At 39.9% G+C, this 25,820-nt stretch overlaps 1 protein-coding gene across 1 annotated transcript; it reads left to right on the top strand.

Moving 5' to 3' along the window:
- The first annotated feature begins 127 nt into the window (after positions 1-127).
- PSMD5 (proteasome 26S subunit, non-ATPase 5) lies at positions 128-25,266 on the top strand. Its single transcript, XM_032251449.1, has 10 exons — positions 128-442; positions 8,607-8,751; positions 10,121-10,234; positions 10,621-10,749; positions 12,993-13,102; positions 15,023-15,165; positions 17,059-17,250; positions 20,251-20,360; positions 20,479-20,619; positions 23,456-25,266. Exons 1-10 carry the CDS (start codon positions 270-272, stop codon positions 23,711-23,713), a joined length of 1,515 nt encoding a protein of 504 aa, XP_032107340.1. The 5' UTR covers positions 128-269; the 3' UTR covers positions 23,714-25,266.
- Positions 25,267-25,820: the final 554 nt, after the last annotated feature.

Here is a 25,820-nt window from a genome sequence, read left to right as displayed (position 1 = left end):
GGACAAGGCTTTGCCCTCCGCGTAAACACGTAAGCCGACTGGAAAACTGGCCTCGGCAATCCACTGAGCAGCACCCCAGATGACGCCACACTGAGGAAGCCGCGGCCACTGGCTACAGTTGACAAGGCCCTAACGGACACTTATCGCGAGGCTTGGCAGCCCTGTAGCAATCTCAGGGACAGGGATGTTGTGATCAGCAGATCTCGCGAGGCTCAGGGAAGCATCCCGGGAACTAGGCTGTCTAGCCAACCCCGGCGTTGGGGGGCAAGATGGCGGCGCAGGCTTTGACGCTGCTGAGGGAGGTGGCGAGGCTGGAAGCGCCGCTGGAGGAGCTGCGCGCTCTTCACTCTGTGCTGCAGGCCGTGCCGCTCAATGAGCTTCGCGAGCAAGCGGCGGAGCTGCGCCTCGGCCCGCTTTTCTCTCTGCTCAACGAGAACCATAGGTGAGAGGACCCCGGGGGCTTGAGCCGAGGAGAGAGGCACCCCTAAATACGGACACGAAAGTGGTTAGAGGCAAGAACAGCGCTTTTCCCAGTCACAGGGGAGGTGGAAAGTAACCGAAATTTGCAGAGAAGGAAGGATCCTGGGTTCAGAGGCTAGAGACGAGGTTCATATTCAGCCTGAGAGTACCCAGGGTCAGTTTTCTCCCGTTTTCTTGAAACAGGAGTTAAAGGAGGAAAGCAAAGTTGTCCACTTAAAAGGAGCATTCCACATCCTTTTGTACATGTTCTTGATTTGTTTCCTCTTCCAAAAGGATCCTATCCTGCCAATGTGGCAAGAACCATCAGCACTTTAAATTCACATGCCTTTTCATCCAGTCATTCTTGTTACGAAAATTTAATATAGGTATACGCGCACAAAACGTGGAGTTATTTTGTCCTTTCGAACCCGAGGCTGAAATTGCTCCAAAAGCAGAGGCAGGAGAGTTCCCACAAGGGAGTCCTTCAAGCCTTCCCGAGATGTGGCTGGTTGAAATGCCCGAGAAAGAATCACTGAATGCCAAGGCAATCAGTCCAAAAGCGTTTAGGGGGAAACACAGAGGGCTGCAGAGATTGTCGAGACGGACACTGGGAGAAAAGAGGTGTTCCTGGGTTTGTCCGCCGCGAAGGGGGTCAGGGTCAGTTCAGATGAGAGTTTAAAGGAATTTGGCTCAGGGTTGAGGTCAGCCTCTTTCAGTGTTTTGGGCAACAACCTAGATATCTTTATCCGGCCTGGGAATGTTCAAGGCCCAGGTTTATGGTCAAGCGTGCTAGGGAAACTTGCCGCTGGCTAGGTCAGAGAGCAATCAAGGCACTCTGATTTTCATCAGGACATAGAAAGAATATTTATAACATATCATATGTGACACCAAAACACTAGAAACAATCTAAATATCCGTTAACAGGGGATTCCAAATTATGCACTATTACTCTGTAACACTATGCAGTTATTTAAGATACTGAGGTAGATGTATGTATATGTATGTGGACATGAAAAGACCTCTGTGTTGTTGAATGAAAAAGAAAATTGCAGGATTTATGAATCTGTAATTTTAATCTGTAATTTTTAAAAATGATTACAATCCTCCCAAACCCCACAGGCTTCTATAACTTGTATACACAACACTGGAAATATCTGCAAAGGTACACCAGAAACTATTGATAAGGAAATGGGGCTGAAAATAGTAGGACAACTTTTACTTTTGATATTTTACACATCAGAAGTGTTTGATTAAAAAACACTTTGTAGCCGGGCACAATGGCTCACGCCTGTAATCCCAGCACTTTGGGAGGCCGAGGCGGGTGGATCACCTGAGGTCAGGAGACCAGCCTGACCAACACGGAGAAACTCCGTCTCTACTAAAAATACAAAATTAGCTGGGTGTGGTGGTGCAGGCCTGTAATCCCAGCTACTAGGGAGGCTGAGGCAGGAGAATCACTTGAACCCAGGAGGCAGAGGTTGGGGTGAGCCGAGATCATGCCATTGCACTCCAGCCTGGGCAACAAGAGTGAAACTCCGCTTCAAAAAAAAAAAACTTTATAGACCAGGAGCAGTGGGTCACGTGTGTAATCCTAACAATTTGGGAGGTTGAGGCTGAGCTTGAGCTCAGGAGTTCAAGACCAGCTTGAGCAACATAGTGAAACCTCGTCTCTACAAAACAAAACAAAAAATTAATTGGGCGTTGCCTGTAGTCCGGCTACTTTGAGAGCTGAGGCGAGAGGATGGAGGATCGCTTGAGCCCGGGAGGTGGAGGTTGCAGTGAGCAGAGATTGCCCACTGCACTCCAGCCTGGGTGACAGATTGAGGCCCTGCCTGTCTTTTTTTTTTTTTGAGATGGAGTCAGGCTCTGTCGCCCAGGCTGGAGTACAGTGGCGGGATCTAAGCTCACTGCAACCTGTGCCTCCCAGGTTCAAGTGATTCTCCTGCTCACTCAGCTTCCCAAGTAGCTGGGACTATAGTAGCTGGACCACCACCACACCCAGCTAATTTTTTAGTGGAGACAGGGTTTTACCATGTTGGCCAAGGCTGGTTTCGAACTCCTGACCTCAAGTTATCTGCCTGCCTTGGCCTCCCAAAGTGCTGGGATTACAGGCATGAGCTACTGTGCCCAGCAGAGACTGTCTTTTAAAAAAAAAAAAAAAAAAAAGAAAGAAAAAACATTTTATAATTCTGTCTTACCTGGATTCTGGGTGAAAAAAAGGAGAAAAACCCCACTTTGTATTAGATAATTTGATCATTTAAAAGAGTTTTGAAATGTTTGTGATCCAAAGACTTTAAAGTGACCTTACTACTTGAAAAGATTATGAACCACTGAGTCAACACTGGCTATCAGAGGGCTTTCTTGGCTATGACCGTCTTAAGATTCCTTCCTTTTTTGTACGTGTTCTCCAATCATGAAGTCTATCAGTTAACATTTTTCAAGTCTGCCTATGAAATATCTTATTTGTCCCCTCTTTAATCCAAGCCCTCATTTTTTCTCTCTTGCTAGGTCTGTAGTATTAATCTGACTTCTCATTACCTCTGAAATTCCTTTTCTAGCAAGTCCTTCCCACCCTGTAACCCTAGTGAGCATACATCTCAGGTCAGTTGGTGCTAATCTTTTCCATGGTTTCTCATTGCCTAGAGTGAGTTTTTAGAGTGCCATTTGGGCCCTTTACGGTATATTTCCATCCTACTTTTCCCACCTCACCTTTTTCCTCCACTCCACTTCTTTTCATCTGCTCCAGCTACCATGTGGCACCCTTATTTTTCCTTAAGCGTCACTTGCACTTTCCTAACTTTACTCATACCACCCTTCTAACTGAAATACTTTGCTGTTTATCCTGTCCATCCTTTTAGGCCCACTAAAGAGCCATCCCCTCCAAAATATTTTTCTCAATTATTCTAGTTGCAAATGACTGTGCCTCAGGTCTGCTAAAGGACATTATTGTTATTTCTGTAAATGATACTTGACACTATTACCTATGTTGTAGTTCTCTGTGTGTCTATTTCTAGTTTGTAAATTCTTTGAAGGCAGTGACTGCATTTTTTTCATCTCTGCATCCCTCTTAGGGCAATGCAGTATATACACAATGAAAGATGAGACTCACAGAGTTTAGAGTGACCACCTAGTCCAACCTCTTCATTTTAGAGATGAAGAGACTTTCAAAGATCATACCACAAGTTGGTAACAGAGAAGCAGTAGGAACTGAAGTGAGGGAGAGTTTGAGGATTAAGGCCCATGAGAAGATAGTTTGCTAAATGAAGGAGCAGTGCTTTAGGGAACAATTTTAATGGAAATTTAAAGACAGAGTAATTCAGAACTGGATGCAGAGTAGATACCAATTGCAATTTGTGGGAATAATTCTCTGGATAGTATCTGGCAGTCTCCAGATATATTGCTGTTATCCTGACTAAACCACATAGGTTGCTGTGTATTGGTTCACAATCTGATCTTATAGATGTAAAGTAAAATCTTGACAGTTTTTTTTTTTTTTTGAGAGAGTTTAAATCCTAAGATTACTGCTTTAGAATATGAAAATCAAACAAGACTAATTTTAAGCATTAACTCTTTGGCTTTTGGCACAGAAGGGTCATATAGGACCTAAAATTTGTGCACTGTACAGTTTAACATACCACTACTTTTTTTTAAAACAGCTTTTTAAAGGTATAATTTGTATACAATGAACTGCACTTAATAAAATTTACAAGTTGGCATTTGACATACATATACACCCGTGAAGCCATCACCACAATCAAGATAGCAAATGTATCTTTCACTCCCAGAAGCTCCCTCACACCCCTTGCTAATCTCTCCCTGTTTCAACCGGGCAACCTCTGATCTGCTTTCTATCACTATAGATGAACTTGCCCTTATTTTGGCCAAACATGGGAGGAAGGGATTTTATAAATGGAGTCACACATTATGTATTCTTTTGTTTTGTTTCCTTCACACGGCATAGTTATTTTGAGATTTAGCTGTGTGGCATGAATAAATAGTTCATTTCTTTTTATTGTTGAGTAGTAGTCCATTGTATGAATGTACTATAATTTGTTTATCCATTCCCCTGTTGGTGAGCATTTGAGACTTGAATTGTTTTCTGTTTGGAGATATTATAAATAACACTGCTGTGAACATTCATGTACAAGTCTTTACATAAAAATATCCTTTCTTTTCTCTTTGAATAAATAGCTAGGAGTGGAATGGCTAGATGGTGTGGTAGGTGTATACTTTTTAAGCAACTACCAAACTGTTTTCCAAAGTGGTTACACTATTTTACCTTTCTACCAGCAGTGTATGAGAATGGATCATAGACCTAAATATAAAACCTAGAACTACAAAACTTCTAGAAGAAAACATAGGAAAAAATTATGACCTTTAGTTAAAAGACTTCTTTAATATGACACCAAAAGCATGATCCATACAAGAACAAATTGAGCTGGGCATGGTGGCTCATGCCTGTGCTCCCAGCTACTCAGGAGGCAGAGGTGGAGGCTGCAGTGAGCTGTGATTGCTCCATTACACTCTAGCCTGAGTGACAGAGATCCTGTCTTAAAAAAAAGAACAAAGCCGGGCGCGGTGGCTCAAGCCTGTAATCCCAGCACTTTGGGAGGCCGAGGCGGGTGGATCACGAGGTCAAGAGATCGAGACCATCCTGGTCAACATGGTGAAACCCCGTCTCTACTAAAAATACAAAAAATTAGCTGGGCATGGTGGTGCGTGCCTGTAATCCCAGCTACTCAGGAGGCTGGGGCAGGAGAATTGCCTGAACCCAGGAGGCGGAGGTTGCGGTGAGCCGAGATCGTGCCATTGCACTCCAGCCTGGGTAACAAGAGCGAAACTCCGTCTTAAAAAAAAAAAAAAAAAAAAAAGAACAAAGTGATACAAAGTAGAATTCACCAAAATTAAACATTCTGTTCTTTAAAGGTTACATACAGTTAAGAGAATGAAAAGTCACAAATGAAGAAAAAATCTTTGTGAAGAATATATCTGATTAAGGACTTGTATTCAGAATATGTAAGGAGCTTTCAAAACTAAATAGCAAGAAAAGAAATAACCCAATTAAAACATGGGCAAAAGATCTGAACAAGAAGTACAGATGGTAAATATTCACGTAAAAAGATATTCAACATTAATCATCAGGGAAATGCAAATTAAAATTACAGTGAGATTCTACTGCACACTATTAGATTGGCTAAAATTGTAAAAGGCACAGAAGCAATGCAACCCAAGTGTGCAACCAAAGTGTCTATGAAGAGATGAATGGACAAACAAAATGGGGTATATACATATACGATGGGATATACGATGGGATATTGTACATGTTGCCTTAAAAAGAAAGGAAATTCTGACAGGTGAACTTTGAAGACATTATACTAAATGAAGTAAACCAGACACAAAAGGACAAATGTTGTATGCTTTTACTTACATACCTAGAGTAGTCAAATCTAGAGAGACAGAAAGTAGAATGGTGGTTGCCAGGAGCTTGGGAGGGGAGAATAGGAAGTGTTCAATGGGTGCAGAGTTTCTGGTTGGTAAGATGAAAACATTCTGGAGATGGATGATGGTGATGGCTGGACAACAAAGTGAATATACTTATTGCCACAGAACTGTATATTCAAGAATGGTTAAAATGGTAAATTTTACCTATGATCACGTCTTTTTAAAGAGAAAGAAAACCCAATTAAAACATGGGCAAAAGATCTGAACAAGAAGTACAGATGGTAAATATTCACGTAAAAAGATATTCAACATTAATCATCAGGGAAATGCAAATTAAAATTACAGTAAGATTCTACTGCACACTATCAGATTGGCTAAAATTGTAAAAGGCACAGAAGCAACGCAACCCAAGTGTGCAGCCAAAGTGTCTGTGAAGAGATGACTCATGTATCCCCATTCCTCCTCTTCCCCTTTCCCCCAGCCTCTGGCAACCAGGAATCTACTTTCTATATGGATTTGTCTACTCTGGACATTTGATATAAATAGAATCATTCTCAAAAGGAAGCCTTTTGTGTCTGGCTTATTTAACTTAGCATAATACTTAAAAGGTTTATTCATGTTGTAATATGTATCATTACTTCATTGCTTTTTATGGCTGAATAATATTCCATTGTCTGCATGTAACACATTTATCCATTCATCACTTGGTGGGCATTTGGGTTGTTTCCACTGCTGTGAACATTTGTGTACAAGTTTTTGTGAAAATACATGTTTTCAATTATTTTGGATATAAAAACATTCTTATTTCTACCTTAGGTTCAGTTATGCAAAATGGAGTCTCTGAATTAAAAGGGTATGTTCTTTTTTTTTTTTTTTTTTTTGAGACAGAGTCTTGCACTGTCGCCCAGGCTGTAGTGCAGTGGCACGATCTCGGCTCACTGCAGTCTCCACCTCCTAGGCTCAAGCAGTTCTCCTGCCTCAGCCTTTCTAGTAGCTGGGACTATAGACATGCGCCACCACGCCCAGCTAATTTTTTTGTATTTTTAGTAGAGATGGGGTTTCATCAGGTTGGCCAGGGTGGTCTCGATCTGCTGACCTTGTGATCCATCCACCTTGGTCCCCCAAAGTGCTGGGATTACAGGATTGAGCCACCGCGCCTGGTGAGGTATGTTCATTTTTAAGGCTTTTCATTTGTATTACATAGTTACCTTCCCGAAAGGTTGTACCAGTTGAATTGTATGCTACTATTAACAATATATTAGCCCATTTATTTGTAGTGTCTATTAAGAGACAAGAAAATTGTTCTTAAAACATCTTCTGTATCTACCAGTGGTAGTCACCAGGCTCTTTTTCATAGCACTTCCCTCTTCTCTCTATCCCCACTGCTGCTTCCCTGATTTACTCCATCATCACCTCTCACCATTAACTGCCTTGTAATTGAAATTTTCTTCCCTAACACTGGTGCAGAGTGATTTCTAGAAGTCAGATCTCATCATTTTACTTATTTATTTAAGACCACCTTGGGTGAAACCCCGTCTCTACTAAAAAACTACAAAAAATTAGCTGGGCATGGTGGCGCGTGCCTGTAGTCCCAGCTACTCAGGAGGCTGAGGCAGGAGAATTGCCTGAACCCAGGAGGCGGAGGTTGCGGTGAGCCGAGATCGCGCCATTGCACTCCAGCCTGGGTAACAAGAGCGAAACTCTGTCTCAAAAAAAAAAAAAAAAAGACCACCTTGTGGCTTGCCATTGATTTTCTGGAAAAAGTCTAAATTCCAAGTATGATATGAAATACCGGTTAGAATCTGGCTTCTGTGCATCTTTTCAGTTTCAGTTTTTGTCCTTAACCTTACCCTTTCACCTTCTTACCACCTGTCTCCCATTCTGACCCCAATCATACCAAGCTACTTATTCCTTGAAAGTATAACACTGTGTCTCATTCCTCTCTGCCTTTTCATGCACTGCTATTGCTATTCCCTCTACGTGAAACACGTTTCTTCTAGATAACTCCTACTTTTTCTTAAAATTTAGTTTAGATGTTACCCTTCTAGGAAGCCTTCCCTGTACCCTCTGTTCTTTTTTAAGCTCTTATAGTTTCTGGCCTTAGCCTATAGCATTTATTTGTATTATAGTTGCCTTTTTTGTTTTTCTTTATCTTTCATTGGATTGAGCTCCTTAAGACTAGAGAATATATCGGGCCAGGCACGGTGGCTCATACCTGTAATCCCAACACTTTGGGAGGCCAAGGTGAGCGGATCACAAGGTCAGGAGTTTGAGACCATCCTGGCTAACACAGTGAAACCACGTCTCTACTAAAAATACAAAAAATTAGCCGGGTGTGGTGGCAGTCGCCTGTAGGCTCAGCTACTCAGGCGGCTGAGGCAAGAGAACTGCTTGAGCCCAGGAGGCAGAAGTTGCAGTGAGCTGAGATCACACCACTGCATTCCAGCCAGAGTGACAAAGCGAGACTCCGTCCCAAGAAAAAAAAAAAAAAAAGACTAGAGAATATATCTTATTCTTCTTTGTAGCCCCAGCACAGGCAATGTGCATAATAGGTACTTAGCAAATGTTTAATAGGTGAGCAAAAGCTGCTGTTTCAAAAAGAAGTCTGTGTGGAGGAGATGCTGACCCAACCTTCAGATATTATTAGGTTGTTACTTCCTACTTGGCAGGACGTGAACTAATAAGATCTATGATGTCTCCTTCAGGGAAAAGACTACTTTGTGTGTATCCATTCTGGAGAGATTGCTCCAAGCTATGGAACCAGTTCACGTGGCCCGGAACCTCAGGGTTGACCTGCAGAGGGGACTAATTCACTCTGATGATTCTGTAAAAATCCTCACTCTTTCCCAGGTATGAAATTTTACTAGGAACTGACATTGACCACCTGCTCCGGGCCAGATTCTGTACTGGGACAGAAAGGTAAAGAAAGCACAGTATCTCTCAAGAAAGCACAGTATCTCTCTCTCTCTCTCCCTCCCCTCCCTCTTCTCTCCCCCTTTTCTCCTCTCCTCTGCTTCTTTTCTCCCCGCAGGAAATGTGTGGTCTATTCCAATGTGCATAGCTAACTATAACCTGGGAGATAGAAGCTAAAGAAAGAAGTCCATTAAATATCGTCTGAATCATTCATTAATCAGATACTGACTGAGTTACTTTTACATGCCAGGCATGGTGCCATATGCTGTTAGAGTTACCAAGATAAACAAAACCTATTACTTTCCTTCAAGGAGCTCCTAGTCTAAAGAAAAAAGATTCCTGTGTGTTCAAATAGCTCTGTGCCATGTTAGATTCTGTTACACTGGATGAACCAAATGCTATTGTAAAGGTCGCTAAACCAACAATTCAGACAGTAACTCTTATCATCCTGGTAACCAAAGCATCCTACTATTTGAGTGAAGAACTGATGCTAAGGATTATCTTGTTGAAATGGTAGGAGCTAAACAGTTATTCAGTAGATACTGAACTACTGTTTTTCCTTTTCTGTGTTTATTCAGCAAAAAAGGGGGCCAGGCATGGTGGCTCATGCCTGTAATCCCAGCACTTTGGGAGGCCGAGGCAGGCAGATCACCTGAGGTCAGGAGTTCGAGACCAACCTGGCCAACATGGTGAAACCCCGTCTCTACACAAATACAGAAATTAGCCGGGCATGATGGCGGGTGCTTGTAATCCCAGATACTCAGGAAGCTGAGGTGGAAGAATCACTTGAACCCAGGAGATGGAGGTTGTAGTGAGCCGAGATCTCACCTCTGCACTCCAGCTTGGGCAACAGAGCGAGACTCTGTCTCAAAAAAAGAAAAAGGCGTGGGGGATGATATCAGTTTATTCACTGGCCATTATATGCCAGATACTGAAGCAAGGGCTTTGCCTATTCAGTCTAATTTAATCTTTGTTACTGTGCTAGAATTAAATATTGTGTTCCCATTTTACGGATAAGAAATGAGGCTATAATTTGTGCAAGGTCAATGTAGCTAAAAATAGAGCTGGGTTTATATTGTTTTCATCTACTGAGCTATCTTACCTCTTTAGCTACTTTATTTTTTCCTTTCACAGATGTGACTATACCATATGTGTGCCAATGAATTTAGGTCATTTTGATTTTTTCTGACTTGACATAGAGCTGTGACCACTAACTCATAACTGCACAGTAATGAAATTGGACCATTGTGTGTTAACCATATGTTGCCCTACTTTAGAATAGTGTTTCTGATTGTTTTTCTTTCAGGTTGGAAGAATTGTTGAAAATTCTGATGCTGTTACTGAGATTCTAAACAATGCTGAATTACTAAAACAAATTGTTTATTGCATTGGTGGAGAGAATCTATCTGTAGCAAAAGCGGTGAGTCTACTAGAATCATTGACTTAAATGTGCAGAAATATTAGTGTCCTAAAAGATAAAGAAAGGCCTTCTGAATTGAGAGGTAAAGGTTTAGAATGATTTGTGTAATTGAATTTGCAACCTCATATGGATTGTATAAAATAAATGGTTGTCAAGTAAATACCAGTAAACCCCTTTCATTTTCTAGGATAGACATATCTACAGTATCCATCATAATTCTATGGGGAATACCATGTGTCTTTTCCAATTATAAATAATAGCTAAAACATAATGAATGCTCATTGGGTAAGGTGCATTCCATGCACTAATTTTCATATCAGTCTTATGAAGTAGATAATAATATTTTGTATTTTGAGGACATAAGAGATATTTTCTTTCCTTATAAGGCCATCAAATCCTTGTCAAGAATATCACTAACCCAAGCTGGACTCGAGGCTTTATTTGAAAGCAATCTGCTGGATGATTTGAAAAGTGTAATGAAAACAAATGACATTGTTCGATACAGGGTGTATGAGGTAAGACTAAAAGCATACTTTCTCATGCTTACAAAGCAGAATGCAATTTGGCTTACACTGGGAAGCAAGATGGCTCATTGAGTATATAATCTGTGTTTGGCCATATAGTAGGTGCTGGGAATATAGGGATGCATTTCCAGGCTAGTATGAAAGACAGTCACAAAAAATACTTACAGCCCAGCACTTTAGAAGGCAAAGGCAGGAGGATCCCATGAGGCCAGGAGTTTCAGAACAGCCTGGACAACATTACGAGACCCCATCTCTACAGAGAATTAAAAAATTAGCTGTGCATGGTGTTGTGTGCCTGTCATCCCAGCTACCTGGGAGGTTGAAGTGGGAGGATTAACTGAGCCCAGAAAGTTGACACAGCAATGAGCAAGCCTTGGTTGTGCCACTGTACTCCAGCCTGGGCAACAGAGCAAGACCCTTTCTAAATATATATACATATATTTAGAAAGATAAATATTTTGAGACAGAGTCTTACTCTGTCACCCAGGTTGAAGTACAGTGGTGTGATCTCAGCTCACTTTCACCTCTGCTATATATATATTTATCTATATATATATATATATATATAGATAGATAGATAGATAGATAGATTTAGAGTGCAGTATAAGTACTATGATAGAGAATATGTTAAAACCAGACTTGAAAAAATTTGTAGTTAGAAGAAATGGCCCTTATTTGTACCAGCTTTGTACTAAGCACTGTGCTAAAATACTCACATACATTATCTTTAATTCTTACAGTAAACTTTGTATGTTCTTATCATTAACCTCATATTGATGGAGCAATGGATCCAAGGCCACATACTTAATAGGGTACATATTTGCAATGGAATCCTCTATAGTCTAATTCCCTCTTCAGAACACTTACTTTGCATGTTATACCATACTATGCTGCTTTTCCTTCTCCCTCTCAGTTTCTTCTCAGTCTCCTGGCTCATTATCCTCTATTGAATCTTTAATTGTTGGAGTTCATGAAAACAGTTCCAAGCCCCGCTTTCACTGTACTTCATATTCATTCCTAGATGATTGTAATTCACTTATGATTTCACTTCCCATCTCTGATGATGGCTCTCAAATGTAAAGTTCCAACTGACACCTTTCTTCTGAGCTCAAATGTTCATACGCTACTGCTTCCTCACTCTTGGCCACTTGGGCATATTCTAGGCCCTTCAAACTCATGCAGAAATCAAATTCCTGATCTTCCTTATCCACCCCATCCCCCTAATTAAAAACAAGGGCAACAAACTGGCCCTGTCTCACAGTCTACTTAATTGAATATTAGACCTTGGCTCATTCTGAGGCCTGTTTTCCCTGCCACATATCCATTCAGTCATCATATTGTGTCGATTTTATTTAAACCCATGCATTTCTCTTCATTAGTACAGTTTCTACCACCCTAGACTAATGTACTGGTATCACTCACCTGGGCTACTATAGTTGCATCCAAACTGTACTCCACTCATCCATTTTTGTCATCCCTTGTCTGTCTTCACATGCAGTCAGAATGGTCTTCTAAAAGTCCAAATCTAATTGTGTCATTTCTCTGCTTAAAACCCTTCAGCGTCTTCCTGTGTCTCTCAGTAAGACCTCAGGATATACTTGTTGAATGAGTAAGAGAATGACTGACTGACAGAATGCCTGAATGAGTGAATGGTTTTATAATCCATTTGTTGTTACTGATTCAGGCTTTTATACCCTGATTGATGTTTGCTTGGGCGGGAAAGTGCTGATACATCCAGATATAATGGAACATTTCTTGTGCCACAGAGGCCGGGCATGATGGCTCATGCCTGTAATCTCAGCACTTTGGGAGGCCAAGACAGGCAGATGACTTGAGGCCAGGAGTTCAAGACCAGCATGGCAAAACCCCATCGCTACTAAAAAAATACAAAAAATTAGCCAGGTGGTGTGCGCCTGTAATCTCAGCTACTCAGGAGGCTACAGCACAAGGATTGCTTGAACCTGGGAGGCGGAGGTTGCAGTGAGCTGAGATCACGCCACTGTACTTCAATCTGGGTGACAGAGCGAGACTCTGTCTCAAAAAAAAAAAAAAAATCTGTGCCAAAGTAATGTCTTATGTGTTCACTGAAGTTTTCCTACTTAAAGAGACAGAGACAAATAATTGATTTTTAAAAACTCATTTATAGAAAGTACTTAGTCTTGCATTTAACTGAAAATGAGATCTATCAGGCCTATGGCTGTTTTGACCTTTTTCTTTTTCTGTTTTTATTTCAGCTAATTGTAGAGATTTCTTCTGTGTCACCAGAATCTTTAAACTACTGTACCACAAGTGGATTGGTAACCCAGCTCCTGAGAGAGCTGACTGGTGAGGATGTGTTGGTCAGGTGTGTTGACTGAGAGTTCTTAAAGTGAAATGTCCTCTTTTGAAGGGCTGGGAAACAACCTTGGGATGTCTGTGATTTTCTCTATTAAAGACTTTGCCCAGGTTGCAATCTCATGACTGATGTGTGTCCTGCAGGAGGGACCTTTAGAAAATTGCTCAAGTTACGTCGTGACAACATACTGGAACTTGGCAAAGCCCCACATGACAATTCAGCAACTTTCAAGTGACTGTGTTCCCTGTCCCTAAGTCTGTGTGCTCTTAAAAAGTTGTAATTGCATGGTAACTGCCATTTTGTATTACTAATATTTCATCATATGCATTTTTTTGGCATTGTTAAATAGCAGTACCATGGCATGATAGAAAGAATATGGGCTAGGCCAGGCACGGTGGCTCACGCCTGTAATCCCAGTACTTTGGGAGGCTGAGGTGGGCAAATCATGATGTCAGGAGTTTGAAACCAGCCTGGCTAACATGGTGAAACCCCGTCTCTACTAAAAATACAAAAATTAGCCGGGCACAGTGGCACACGCCTGTAGTCCCAGCTACTTGGGAGGCTGAGGCAGGAGAATGGCTTGAACTCAGGAGGCGGAGGATGTGGTGAGCCAAGATCGTGCTACTGCACTCCAGCCTAGCAACAGAGCAAGACTTCGTCTCAAAAAAAAAAAAATAGAATATGAGCTTTTCGAAATGAGGAAGACTTGGCTTGCAGGCCTTTCTACCATTTATTAGCTGTTTGGCCTTGGACAGATTATTATAAGCTTTCTACACCTCAGTCAGTTTCCTCATCTCTCAGATAGAACAATAACTCTGTAAAAAAGATACTGTAAGTATTAAGCTAATTGACCATAGGAAGCAGTACAATGGCTGACGTAGGTTCTCCAAGAAATGTTATTTCCAGTCTCTTCAGCCCCATTCCCCCTACTCCCTAAATCCTTTTTAATGTCTTTCAAACGTTCTTTGTTGATATTCCACAGTTTACTAATACCGCCTCATTATTAAACAGTTGATTTGCTTCAAGTATTTTGCTGTTATGATAGCATTATAGTTATCTTTGCATATATAAGTTTTGATTTTTCTTATCTTAAATGATTTTTTGATCGTCCTGTGTTCTTTAAACATGGCTGAATTTGTTAAACCTATATGAGTAAATCAGTCACTAGTTACACTGCTTCAGTGCATTTGAGTGTCTCAACCTAATGAGACAATTATTTTTGTTAATTATTTTTTAGCATTGTATCAAATTTCATGATACAGAAAAAAAAAAACCTGTAAATGGTTAGTCAAAACACTTTAGGATCAACTATAAACTGTAAAAATAAATCTTATTATTTTCTTTGATCATGGTTGGATATGAGATAATACCAAAGAATTATTATTAATTTCTTAATATGTGGCAATGGCATTATAATTGTGTGAGGAAACACTTGTGTTTTGTAGAGATGCATACTGAAGTATGCAGGGATAAATGGCAGGGTGACTAGGATTTGCTTTAAAATAGTTCAACAGAAAATAGGGAAAAAAATGAAATAAGTAAAGCAAAATCTTCATAACCATAAAATCAGGTTATGGGTATATAGGGGCTTATTGTATTATTCTCATTACTTTTGTGTATGTTTGATACTTCAGAATAAAATTTTAAAAAATATTTTAGGAAGCAGCTAGGTTATAGTGGAAACAGTAGTGGACTTCAAATCAGAAGGTCAAGATTTAGATCTAAACTCTGCCTGTAATAACAATGTGATTCCAGATAAGTCACTGCAACTTTCTAGGCCTTAGTGCCTCATCTAAAAAGAGGAGCCAAGACCATTGACCTTTCAAATGTGGTGGGAAGAATTAAATAAGATAACGTATATGATAACAGTTTATAAACTATGCAAATCCTGTGCAAACTCTCCTTGTTTTTGCCCTTCTGACATTTTAGAGCCACCTGTATAGAAATGGTGACGTCACTGGCATATACTCATCATGGACGACAGTACCTTGCTCAAGAAGGAGTAATTGACCAAATTTCTAATATAATTGTTGGGGCAGATTCAGACCCTTTCTCTAGCTTCTATTTGCCAGGTAAGAAACACGGATACCTATGGAAATGATGGTGCATGTTTTATTTGTGGGAGGCTGAGGTGGGTGGATCACGAGGTCAGGAGATCAAGACCATCCTGGCTTATGCCAGGTGTGGTGGCTTACATAGTAATCCCAGCACTTTGGGAGGCCAAGGTGGGCGGATCACGAGGTCAGGAGTTGGAGATCAGCCTGGCCAATATGGCGAAAATCCGTTTCTACTAAAAATACAAAAATTAGCTGGTGTGGTGGCAGGCACCTGTAATCCCAGCTACTTGGGAGGCTGAAGCAGGAGAATGGCTTGAACCTGGGCAGCGGAGTGGATTTTGAGACCATCCTGGCCAACATGGTGAAACCCCGTCTCTACTAAAAGTACAAAAAGTAGTCCGAAGTGGTGGTGTGTGCCTGTAATCCCAGCTACTCAGTAGGCTGAGGAAGGAGAATCCCAGGAACCCAGGAAATGGAGGTTCCAGTGAGCTGAGCCCGGGAAGAGAGAGAGAGAGGGAAAGAGAAATAAAAACGTCTGACATAATTTTATATTAATACATAGAATAAAGATTCCACAAAAAGCTGTTGAATGAATAAATTCAATAAAGCTACAAGATATAAAATCAGTGCATAAAAATCAGCATTTCTACACACTAACAGTGAACTCTGAAAAAGCAATCAAAGATACATTCCCATGTACAATAGCATTCAAAAAAATTAAATATTTATGAATAAATTTAAAGATCTATCATAAAAACATGATAATGAGAACATGTGGACACAGGGAGGGAAGCATCACACACTGGGATCAGTGGGGGGGAAATAAGGGAGGGACAGCGGTGGGTGGGGAGTAGGGAGGGATAACATGGGGAGAAATGCCAGATATAGGTGATGGGAGGAAGGCAGCAAACCACACTGCCATGTATGTACCTATGCAACAATCTTACATGTTCTTCACGTGTATCCCAAAACCTAAAATGCAATAAATAAATAAAAAAAAAACAACTGATGAAAGAAATTGAAGAAGATTCAAATAAATGGAAAGATATCCTATATTCATATTAAAATGTCCGTGCTACCCAAAGCACTGTATAGATTCAGTGCATTCGCTACAAAATTACCAAATTTAATGACATTTTTCACGAAAGCAGAAAAATCAGTTTTAAAAATATACATATTTCAGAATACATTGTTTACAATAAAGATATATGACCTTAGTTTGCCAGTTAAAAGTTAATTTTTTAAAAAAGAAGATACCTATATATAGCCTCTTAATGATGGGGAGTCCATTGCTCTGGGAGCTGTGTATTGTTGACTTTGGTTTTCTGGAAACATCAGTGCTATTTAGAACGTTAGGATATTTTTCTTTTGAAGATCAACAAAAACATAAATGAAAATACTAGTAATGACATTTTCAGTTTGTTTCACAGAGTAATCATGCCTCTGATTGGGAATCCATATCTATGGTAGGATCTACTCTTGCCATTTTATTCTGGGACATGGTTGATTAGTCCTTCTTGAACACTTTTAGAAAATAGCTATGTATGTCTTCCTTAGGTAGCCTAGCTTATTTTATTAATGAACATATCCATTTAAAAATTTCTTCCTGGTAATGACTCTAAACTTGCCTTCCTGTAATTTGTATCTACTGATCCTTGTTCTTTGTTCTCCCTCTTGCATATGACGGTACTTCAATAGCTGGTCCCAGCTCCATTGACTCTCTCAGGATCACACATCACAGGTCCTTCAGAATCTCCTAATGGTATCTCTGATTTCCAGGCGACACACTACTCTAACCTTTCTCCACTTTCTGGCCTGCAGTTCATTTCTGTTCCTATGAAGTCATAGGGCCCACAATTCATGCTGTCTTGCTACCCTATTAAAATATATTTTTGTAAATCTCTTTAGGATTCGTGAAGTTTTTTGGAAACCTGGCTGTCATGGATAGTCCTCAACAGACCTGTGAGCGTTATCCTGTCTTTATGGAAAAAGTCTTTGAAATGATAGAAAGTCAGGACCCCACTATGATTGGTGTAGCTGTAGACACAGTTGGAATCTTGGGATCCAATGTTGAAGGAAAACAGGTTTTACAGAAAACAGGTTGGTATGACTTGGCTCTGTTCAGGGTTATCTTAATTTTTGACAAGGGTTCAATATGTAAGTTCATTTGCTGGTGGGTTAACTACGTTGTAGAAACTATTTTATGGGTTGCAGTCTTGTTAACCGTGACCTTGGACTCATGTCTGAAAGTCTAATAATTACTACTGAAACCCCCCCCCCTTTTTTTTTTTTTTTTACTTTTCACTGTTTAGGTTTCTACCAATGAGTTTCAACCAAATATTGTTTTCTGTTTCCCCTCTATGTCTTCTTTGGCTAGATTTCATGGTACAAAGACCATGGGCTAGAGTCAGAAAGGCCTAGATTCATGTCCTTGAGTTTTCTATTCCTTTCCTTTCCTTTTCTATTTTTTTTTTAGAGATGGGGGGTGTCTCTCTGTTACCCAGGCTTGCCTCAAACTCCTGGGCTCAAGTAGTCCTCCTGCCTCATCCTCATTGGCTGGGACTGCAGGTGCACACCATTGCATCCAGCTCTGACTTTGCTTTTTGAACTTCATTTACTCACTTCACTTTTCTAGCCCATTTTCTTCATTTATAAAAATGGCATAACAACTACTTCTTAGGGTTGTTGTGAATATGAAATTTTGGGGGGTTTTTTGTAATGTCAAGAAAGGAAAATAAAAGTTTTTTAAATAAGATTTTATGTTAAGAGAGATACTTCTGGCTGGGCACAGTGACTCATGCCTGTAATCCAGCACTTTAGGAGGCCAAGGTGGGTGGATTGCCTGAGCTCAGGAATTCAAGACCACCCTGGCAACATGGCAAAATCTTGTCTCTACTAAAGAATATAAATACTAGCCAGGCATGATGTTGCACAGCACTAGTTCCTTAAGAGGCTGAGGCAGGAGAATCGCTTGAACCTGGCAGGTAGAGGTTGCAGTGAGCTGAGATCATGTCACTGCACTCCAGCCTGGGTGACAAAGTAAGACTCTGTCTCAAAACATAAAAAAGGCCAGGCGTGGTGGCTCACCCCTGTACTCCCAACAAGTTGGGAGGCCAAGGTGGGTGGATCACTTAAGGTCAGGAGTTCAAGACCAACCTGGCCAATATGGTGAAACCCCTTCTCTACCTAAAATACAAAAATTAGCTGAGCATGGTGGTGCGTGCCTGTAGTCCCAGCTACTCAGGAGGCTGAGGCAGGATAATGGCTTGAACCCAGGAGGCAGAGGTTGCGGTGAGCTGAAATGACACCTCTACACTCCAGCCTGGGCAACAGAATGAGACTTTATCGAAAATAAAAAGAAAGAAAAAAGAAAGATACTCTTATGGAGCATCCATACATCCATGAGGATCAATAGCACAACAAATTATACACACAAAACAATATGCAGCCCAATTATTAAAATTCTTGATACACATATGTTGAAAACTATCATGCGTATTATACTCCCATCACTTTAGGAGGCCAAGGCAGGAGGATCACTTGAGGCCAGGAATTCCAGACTAGCCTAGGCAACAACAAAAAAAGCCAGGTGTGGTGTGGTGCGTGACTATAAGTCCAGCGACTTGGGGGGCTTAGGTGGGAGGATCATTTGAGCCCAGGAGATAAAGGCTGCAGTGAGCCATGATCACGTCATTGCACTGCAGCCTAGGTGACAGAGTGAGACCCCCATCTCAAAAAATAAAAATTTAAAAAGAGTTTGGGCAAGGTGGCTCATGCCTATAATCCCAGCACTTTGGGAGGCAAAGGAGTGTGGATCACCTGAGGTCAGGAGTTCAAGACCAGCTTGGCCAACATGCCGAAACCCGGTCTCTACTGAAAGTACAAAAATCAGCTGGGTGTGGTGGCATTCATCTATAATCCCAGCCACTTGGGAGGCTGAGGCAGGAGAATGGCTTGTACCTGGGCAGCAGAGGTTGTAGTGAGCCAAGATCAGGCCACTGTACTCCAGCCTGGGTGACACAGCAAGACTCCATCTCAAAAAAATAAAAAATATAAAAATAAATTAATATGCTATTGCGTATCATAGCTAATATCCTTGTTTTATGTAGTTTTCTAAGTGTTTTTACCTATGACATAATCTTTTTACATACCTGCAAAGAACATACTACTGTCATTTTCATTTTCCAGATAAGGTAGATAAAACTTAGAGGAGTTAAGAAAATTTCTAAGGTCATACTAATTAGGGCAGCTGCTACTCAAGTCCAGGTCCTTTAATTCCAGTTTTATGACTTTGCCTTATATATGCTGTGTTGCATGTAATTGTGTGTTCTAGGCCTGTCACTTGTTCTCTAATTATATGCTTATTTTTGTATTGGTCTGGGTTGGTAGAGATCATAGTGTATGACAGCATAATTTAAAAAATCTCATTTTTCACTTCATATCCATTAGGATGGCTATTACTTAAAAAAAAAAAAACCCATAAAATAAGTGTTAGGATGTGGAGAAACTGTAACCCTTGTACATTTTACATTTCCTTCATCCAACATCTCCACTTCCAGGTATATACCAAAAAAAATTGTACAAACGTTTGTACACCCATGTTCATAGCAGCATTATTCATAACCAAAAAAAGGTGCAAGCAATTCAATGTTCATTGATAGATGAATCAATAAACAAAATGTGGTATATACATACAATGGAATATTACTCAGCCTTTAAAAAGAATGAGATTCTGGCACATGCTGCAACATGTAGGAACCTGCACCACTGATAACATTATGCTTAGTGTAGTAAGCCAGATACATAAGGACAGATACTATATGATTCCACTTAGATGATACACCTGGAAGAATCTAGTTCACAGGAGGTAGAATGGTGGTTGGCAGGGGATGAGGTTAGGGAAGAAAGGGAATTATTGTTTAATAGATATAGAGTTTCAGTTTGGGTTGATGAAGAAGTTCTAGAGTTATGATTGTTGCACAACAATGTGAATGTACGTAATAGCACTGAACTATGCACTTAAAAATGGTTAAAATGGTAAATTTTATGTTGTGTATATTTTACCATAATGAAGAAGAATCTCATTGTTATCCTTCAAAGGAACTCGCTTTGAACGCTTGCTCGTGAGAATAGGACATCAAGCAAAGAATGCCTCAATGGAGCTAAAAATTAGATGTTTGGATGCAATTTCATCTCTTCTGTACTTACCAGTAAGTAGACTGGGAAATTAATAAAGGACAGTGGGTCCCAGGTGTCCTGACTTCCAAATAAGTTCTTTTCTCCAGATGAGTTAACCTTGTGATGAGATTTTCCTTTTCTTTCCTATAGCCTGAGCAGCAGACTGATGACCTTCTGAGGATGACAGAATCCTGGTTTTCTTCTTTATCCCGGGATCCACTGGAGCTCTTCCGTGGCATTAGCAGTCAACCCTTCCCTGAACTACACTGTGCTGCCTTAAAAGTGTTCACAGTAGGTATTCTCTTCCACGGGTCCTTCTGGAACCCTGCCAGTTCAACACTTGAGTACTTACAGTGAGCCAGAGCCTGTGCCATCTCTGGGGATGCACAAGTGCATAGTGTACCTTCTGCTACCTTAGAGACTAAGGAAGGAGACAGATTTATAAACAGATTGTTTCAGTAAAAGATACTAGGTGCTGTTTGAGGTTTGAACAGGATGCTATGTGATCACATGGTTAATTCCAGAATTTTTATCTGCCATCCTCTGTTGACCTAGCCCTGGTCTTCCTAAGCCTTATTTCCCCTGCAGGAAATAAGGCTTCTGGCACCTAATGTTCCAGTGGTATCAAACTGTTTTGTGTCTCTGAACCTTTGCTGGGCTCTCTGTATCTAACACTCTTCCTTAACTTTGCTTCTTTACCTCTTACTCTTTTGTCAAGGACTAACTCAGGTATGTCTTCAGCACACTTTGCCCAGATTGACAAGGTTGAGTTAAACAATGTTGGCTTTCCTGTGTTGCATATATTTATTTCTTCAGCAAATATTTATTGAGTTTCTGTTTTTGCTCAGTGAAGGGCATACAACAGTAAACCAAATACATAAAGACCTTCCTTTCCTGTAGTTTCCTGTCTATTGAAGGAGGAAGGCAGTAAATATAACTGTACAGTTACTTATGTAATTACAGCTGTGGTAAGGATTATACCTTTGTGTTCTATTTGTTATATTATGTTGCAAATGTTTATTGACCTGTCTCACCTATTAAGTAGAGTTGGTTGAGAGCAGGAAGCATATCTGATTTATCTTTGTAGCCCCAGCATAGAAAGGTAGTAATCACTTTAGTAATCTTATCAATAATGGGATCTCAGACAGCATACATGGCCTAGACTGGGAGGGAATAAAGAGAATGGCAGGGACAAATGAGGGAAGGCTTCCTGAGGATGCGATACAGGATCTGAGTCTTGAAGAATACAGGTATTCCTACAATCTTCAGAAACAATTCTTTAAGACTGCTTCAGCTGGCCTGGTGCGGGGCTCACGCCTGTAATCCCAGCACTTCGGGAGGCTGAGGTGGGCGGATCACGAGGTCAAGAGATCAAGACCATCCTGGCCAAAATGGTGAAACTCCATCTCTACTAAAAATGCAAAAATTAGCTGACGTGGTGGCATGCACCTGTAGTCCCAGCTACTCGGGAGGCTGAGGCAGGAGAATTGCTTGAACCCAAGAGGCGGAGGTTGCAGTGAGCCAAGATCGCGCCACTGCACTCCAGCCTGGCACCTGGCAACGAAGCAAGACTCTGTCTCAAAAAAAAAAAAAAAAATATTTGTAAGGGGTCACTGTATGAGATGGCCATTTTGGCTCCTGCTTAGTATTTTCATTATTAGTTTATTTTGGTTTTGCTCTTCTTCTTTATCCTGTGCTTAGCTGGTTCCATTGTAGAAATAATTTTTTTTCTAGGTCAGTGCAAAAGTATGTAAAAAATAATTTTTATTTACTAGTTGGGATAACTATTTTTATTCCTGCTTACATTCATGCTTGGTTGTGAAGTAGGCCACAGTTTCTCAAACATTAATCTTAGGAATCTTATTAAAATGCAGATTCTAATTCAGTAGTTGTGGGGCAGAGCCTGAGACCCTGTATGTCTAATAAGCTCTCAGGTGATGCTGATGCTACTTGTCCGTGGAACACATTTTGAGAGGAAAAAACTAGGCCAGGGCCGGGCGTGGTGGCTCATGCCTGTAATCCAAGCACTTTAGAGGCCAAGGCGGACAGATCACTTGAGGTCGGGAGTTCAAGACCAGCCTGACCAACATGGTGAAACCCCGTCTTTAAAAAAAAACAAGGCCATAAGCTGGATTGTTACTTCTTTTTCATTAAAATGTAATAGGTTTTGAAAAACTTACTCTTAAAATTTGGAAAATACTTAGAAGTAGAATTTTTAAAAATCCCATAAAGTGATAGCTTTTGGTGCATTTCCTTTTAGTTTTTATATTAGTGTGTGTTTATTTTTGGTGAAATATTTCAAACATAGTTATATCTTCCTACCTTTGCCCAGTGGTATTCCCTTTCTTCTGTTCTTAGGTAAAATCACTGTCACAAAGTTAGGGTCCATACATGATTTCATATTTCTACCACATGTTGTATGCGTCCTTTAAATAAAACACAGTATTTTAGATATTCATAAACTTTGTAAATGATATCATGCTGTTTGTATCATTCTGTTAGGTTGATGCAAAAGTAATTGTGGTTTTTGCTTTTTTCCCCTTCAATGTTTTTTTTTAATTTGTCTACGTTAAGAGGCAGTTAGAAAGTTGGTATTTCATTGAATAGCCACAATATATCATTCTCCTGTAAATGAAGATTTAGATAGTATCTTACAAATGATACTACAATGAACATTCTTGAAAATATTTGTGTACTATGAGTATCTTGAAGTTAGTCTTTTCTACTTTAGTTTTCATTTTTCCACTGTGTAATCATGCATTATTTATAATTTGCATCTGCTGTTTTCATATAACAGTTTTACTTATGTCATTTCCTATTCTTTGTAAACATTATTCTTAATGTTTATTTTTTATTGCTATATACCATAATTTATGTAACCATTCCCCCATTATTATTTATATTGTAATTTTCACACTATTATGAACATCTTTGTATACAAGGATTTTTTTGTATTTAAGATTATTTTATTTTATTAAGTTAGATTCTCAGGAAGGAATTTACTCAAGACAAAAGGTAACATTTTTAAAGTTCATGTTGCCAGATTTCTTTGTAAATATTGTGCCATCCCACTAACAAACTTAACTTCAACTCAGAGGAATTGTATTCTTTCTGCCTTCCATTACAGGCCATTGCAAACCAACCCTGGGCTCAGAAACTTATGTTTAACAGTCCAGGTTTTGTAGAATATGTGGTGGACCGGTCTGTGGAGCATGACAAAGCTTCAAAGGATGCCAAATATGAACTAGTGAAAGCACTTGCCAATTCCAAGACAATTGCAGAAATCTTTGGGAACCCAAATTATTTGAGGCTCAGAACTTACCTGAGTGAGGGTCCATACTATGTGAAACCTATTTCCACGACAGCAGTAGAAGGAGCCGAATGATTTCTCTAGAGGCTCATGTAGAGGACCACGTTTTGACCAAAACTTCTCCTAAGGCATTTGGCTCCATCTGTATTTCACAAAAGAGACTTCCTTCCCCCCAAGAATTATCATGGAATGTCTGATGTTACTTTGTCACCAAAATTGTTGTGTTTCTACATTGAAATGCAAAATGGAACTAGGAGTTTGGAATGCATTAAGAGCAGGCAAGCTTGGTCATAATAGATTCAGTGTTTTTCAGATTCCTTTCACTGCCTTAATCTTTGCAACGGGATGGAAGATTTTTTCTTCCCTCAGAAAATTTTCATGGACCTACAATTTTATTTAAAAGCCTACTTCAGGGCCAGGTGCAGTGGCTCATGCCTGTAATCCCAGCACTCTGGGAGGCCAAAGTGGGCAAATCACTTGAGTCCTGGAGTTCGAGACCAGCCTGGCCAATATGATGAAACCCCATCTCTACTAAAAATATAAAAATTAGTCAGGCATGGTGGCACACACCTGTAATCTCAGCTACTCAGGAGGCTGAGGCACGAGAATTGCTTGAACCTGGGAAGTGGAGGTTGCAGCTGAGATGGTGCCACTGCACACAAGCCTGGGCAACACAGCAAGACTCTGTCTCAAAAATAAATAAAAAACCTGCTGCCAAATTATTTCTGGATTCTCTTCACTAACTTTTTTTTCTTTTTGATCCTTTTTCCATTTCTGATTCCACTTTCAAAGTCTTGGATATATTCCTTGAAAAATGAGTAGTGTGTAATATTAAAATTATGTTCTCTATACTCAAATACTTTTTATGAGCTCCTTTTTGTTTTTTTGTTACTATTATTCCTTTGAAAAAAAGACTTAAAATCTCTAAAAAATGTTTATAGTGTTCATATAATGCTTTTTTGCTGTTTACCAATGAATTTTACCCTCTTGTGGTTTGGGGAAGGAAAAGTGATAACATGCTATCCAGAAGGATTCCTAAACTGTCATTTCATTTATTGGTACGTCATCATTGTTGAGGGTTTTGCTTTGGGTTTTTCATACCCATAAAGTCAATCTTGAGTTGATCAAAAAGAGGGAAACTTACTCCTAATGAACAGAAGGGACATATGCCTAAATAGGACACCATCTCATTAATTTACAAAGGATAATCTTTCTTTTCATTGACAACACCTACACCCACTTGTTTTCCAGTGTTCTCTCTTAAACAGCAAAGCCAAAGCACTCTGCATACCAAATCACCTATTCAGAGATTTCTGCATGAGCATATTTCATTTAGGCCATGGTGATGTTGATAAACCATCCCTGCTTTGTAACAAAATTTTTTTTAAGTGACTAGAATTTTCTAGTCCCCAGATTGATCATCTCCCTTGGCAACTTGAGTCTCTTGTGTGTGTGTTTCCATGCCGACCAGTTCCCTACTGTTAATATCGCTACTAATTAGGCTACAGCCAAGTCTTTCCTGGCCTGAGAAATATTCTCTTAAAATGACCTTTGCTTTAATTTCATTCATGATGTTGATTTTTTGTTCAATGTGGTATAATATATAAAATAAAATATTGTCATAACTATTTTAAGTGTACAGTTCAATATATTAAATATGTTCATAATGTTGTACTACAACCATCACCACCATCCATCTTCAGAATTCTTTTCATCTTATACAATTGAAATTATACTCATTAAACAATAACTGTCTATTCCCTCTTTTCCCCAGCCTCTGGCAACCACCGTTCTGCTTCATGACATTGATTTTATTCACTAAACATAAAGAGTTTGGGGGGATGCCCTCTCTCCTATGTATGGCCTATACATTCTGATTTTTTTTAGATTAAATAAAATTTGTAAATCATTTTCATTTAGTAACACCTGTTGACTGCCTGTTATGTTCTTGGCGTTGGGGAAGGTGCTAGACATTGGCCTAAGTGCAAAGTAAAGGTTGCAGTGAGCTAAGATCACACCATTGCACTCCAGCCTGGGTGACAGAGTGAGATTCCGTCTCAAAAAAAAAGTTACAAGTCACCCAGTTTGTGATACTTTATTATAGTATCCCTAGGAAACGAATATAGGGTATATTTCATGACATTAAATGTGAATTTGTTGCACCCCATCTGTGAAGCATTGC

The sequence above is a fragment of the Sapajus apella genome, unplaced genomic scaffold, assembly GCF_009761245.1.
Source record: "Sapajus apella isolate SASKATOON/1434 unplaced genomic scaffold, GSC_monkey_1.0 scaffold76, whole genome shotgun sequence".
NCBI classification, from domain to species: Eukaryota; Metazoa; Chordata; class Mammalia; order Primates; family Cebidae; genus Sapajus; species Sapajus apella.
This window is presented reverse-complemented; position numbering and strand designations above follow the sequence as displayed.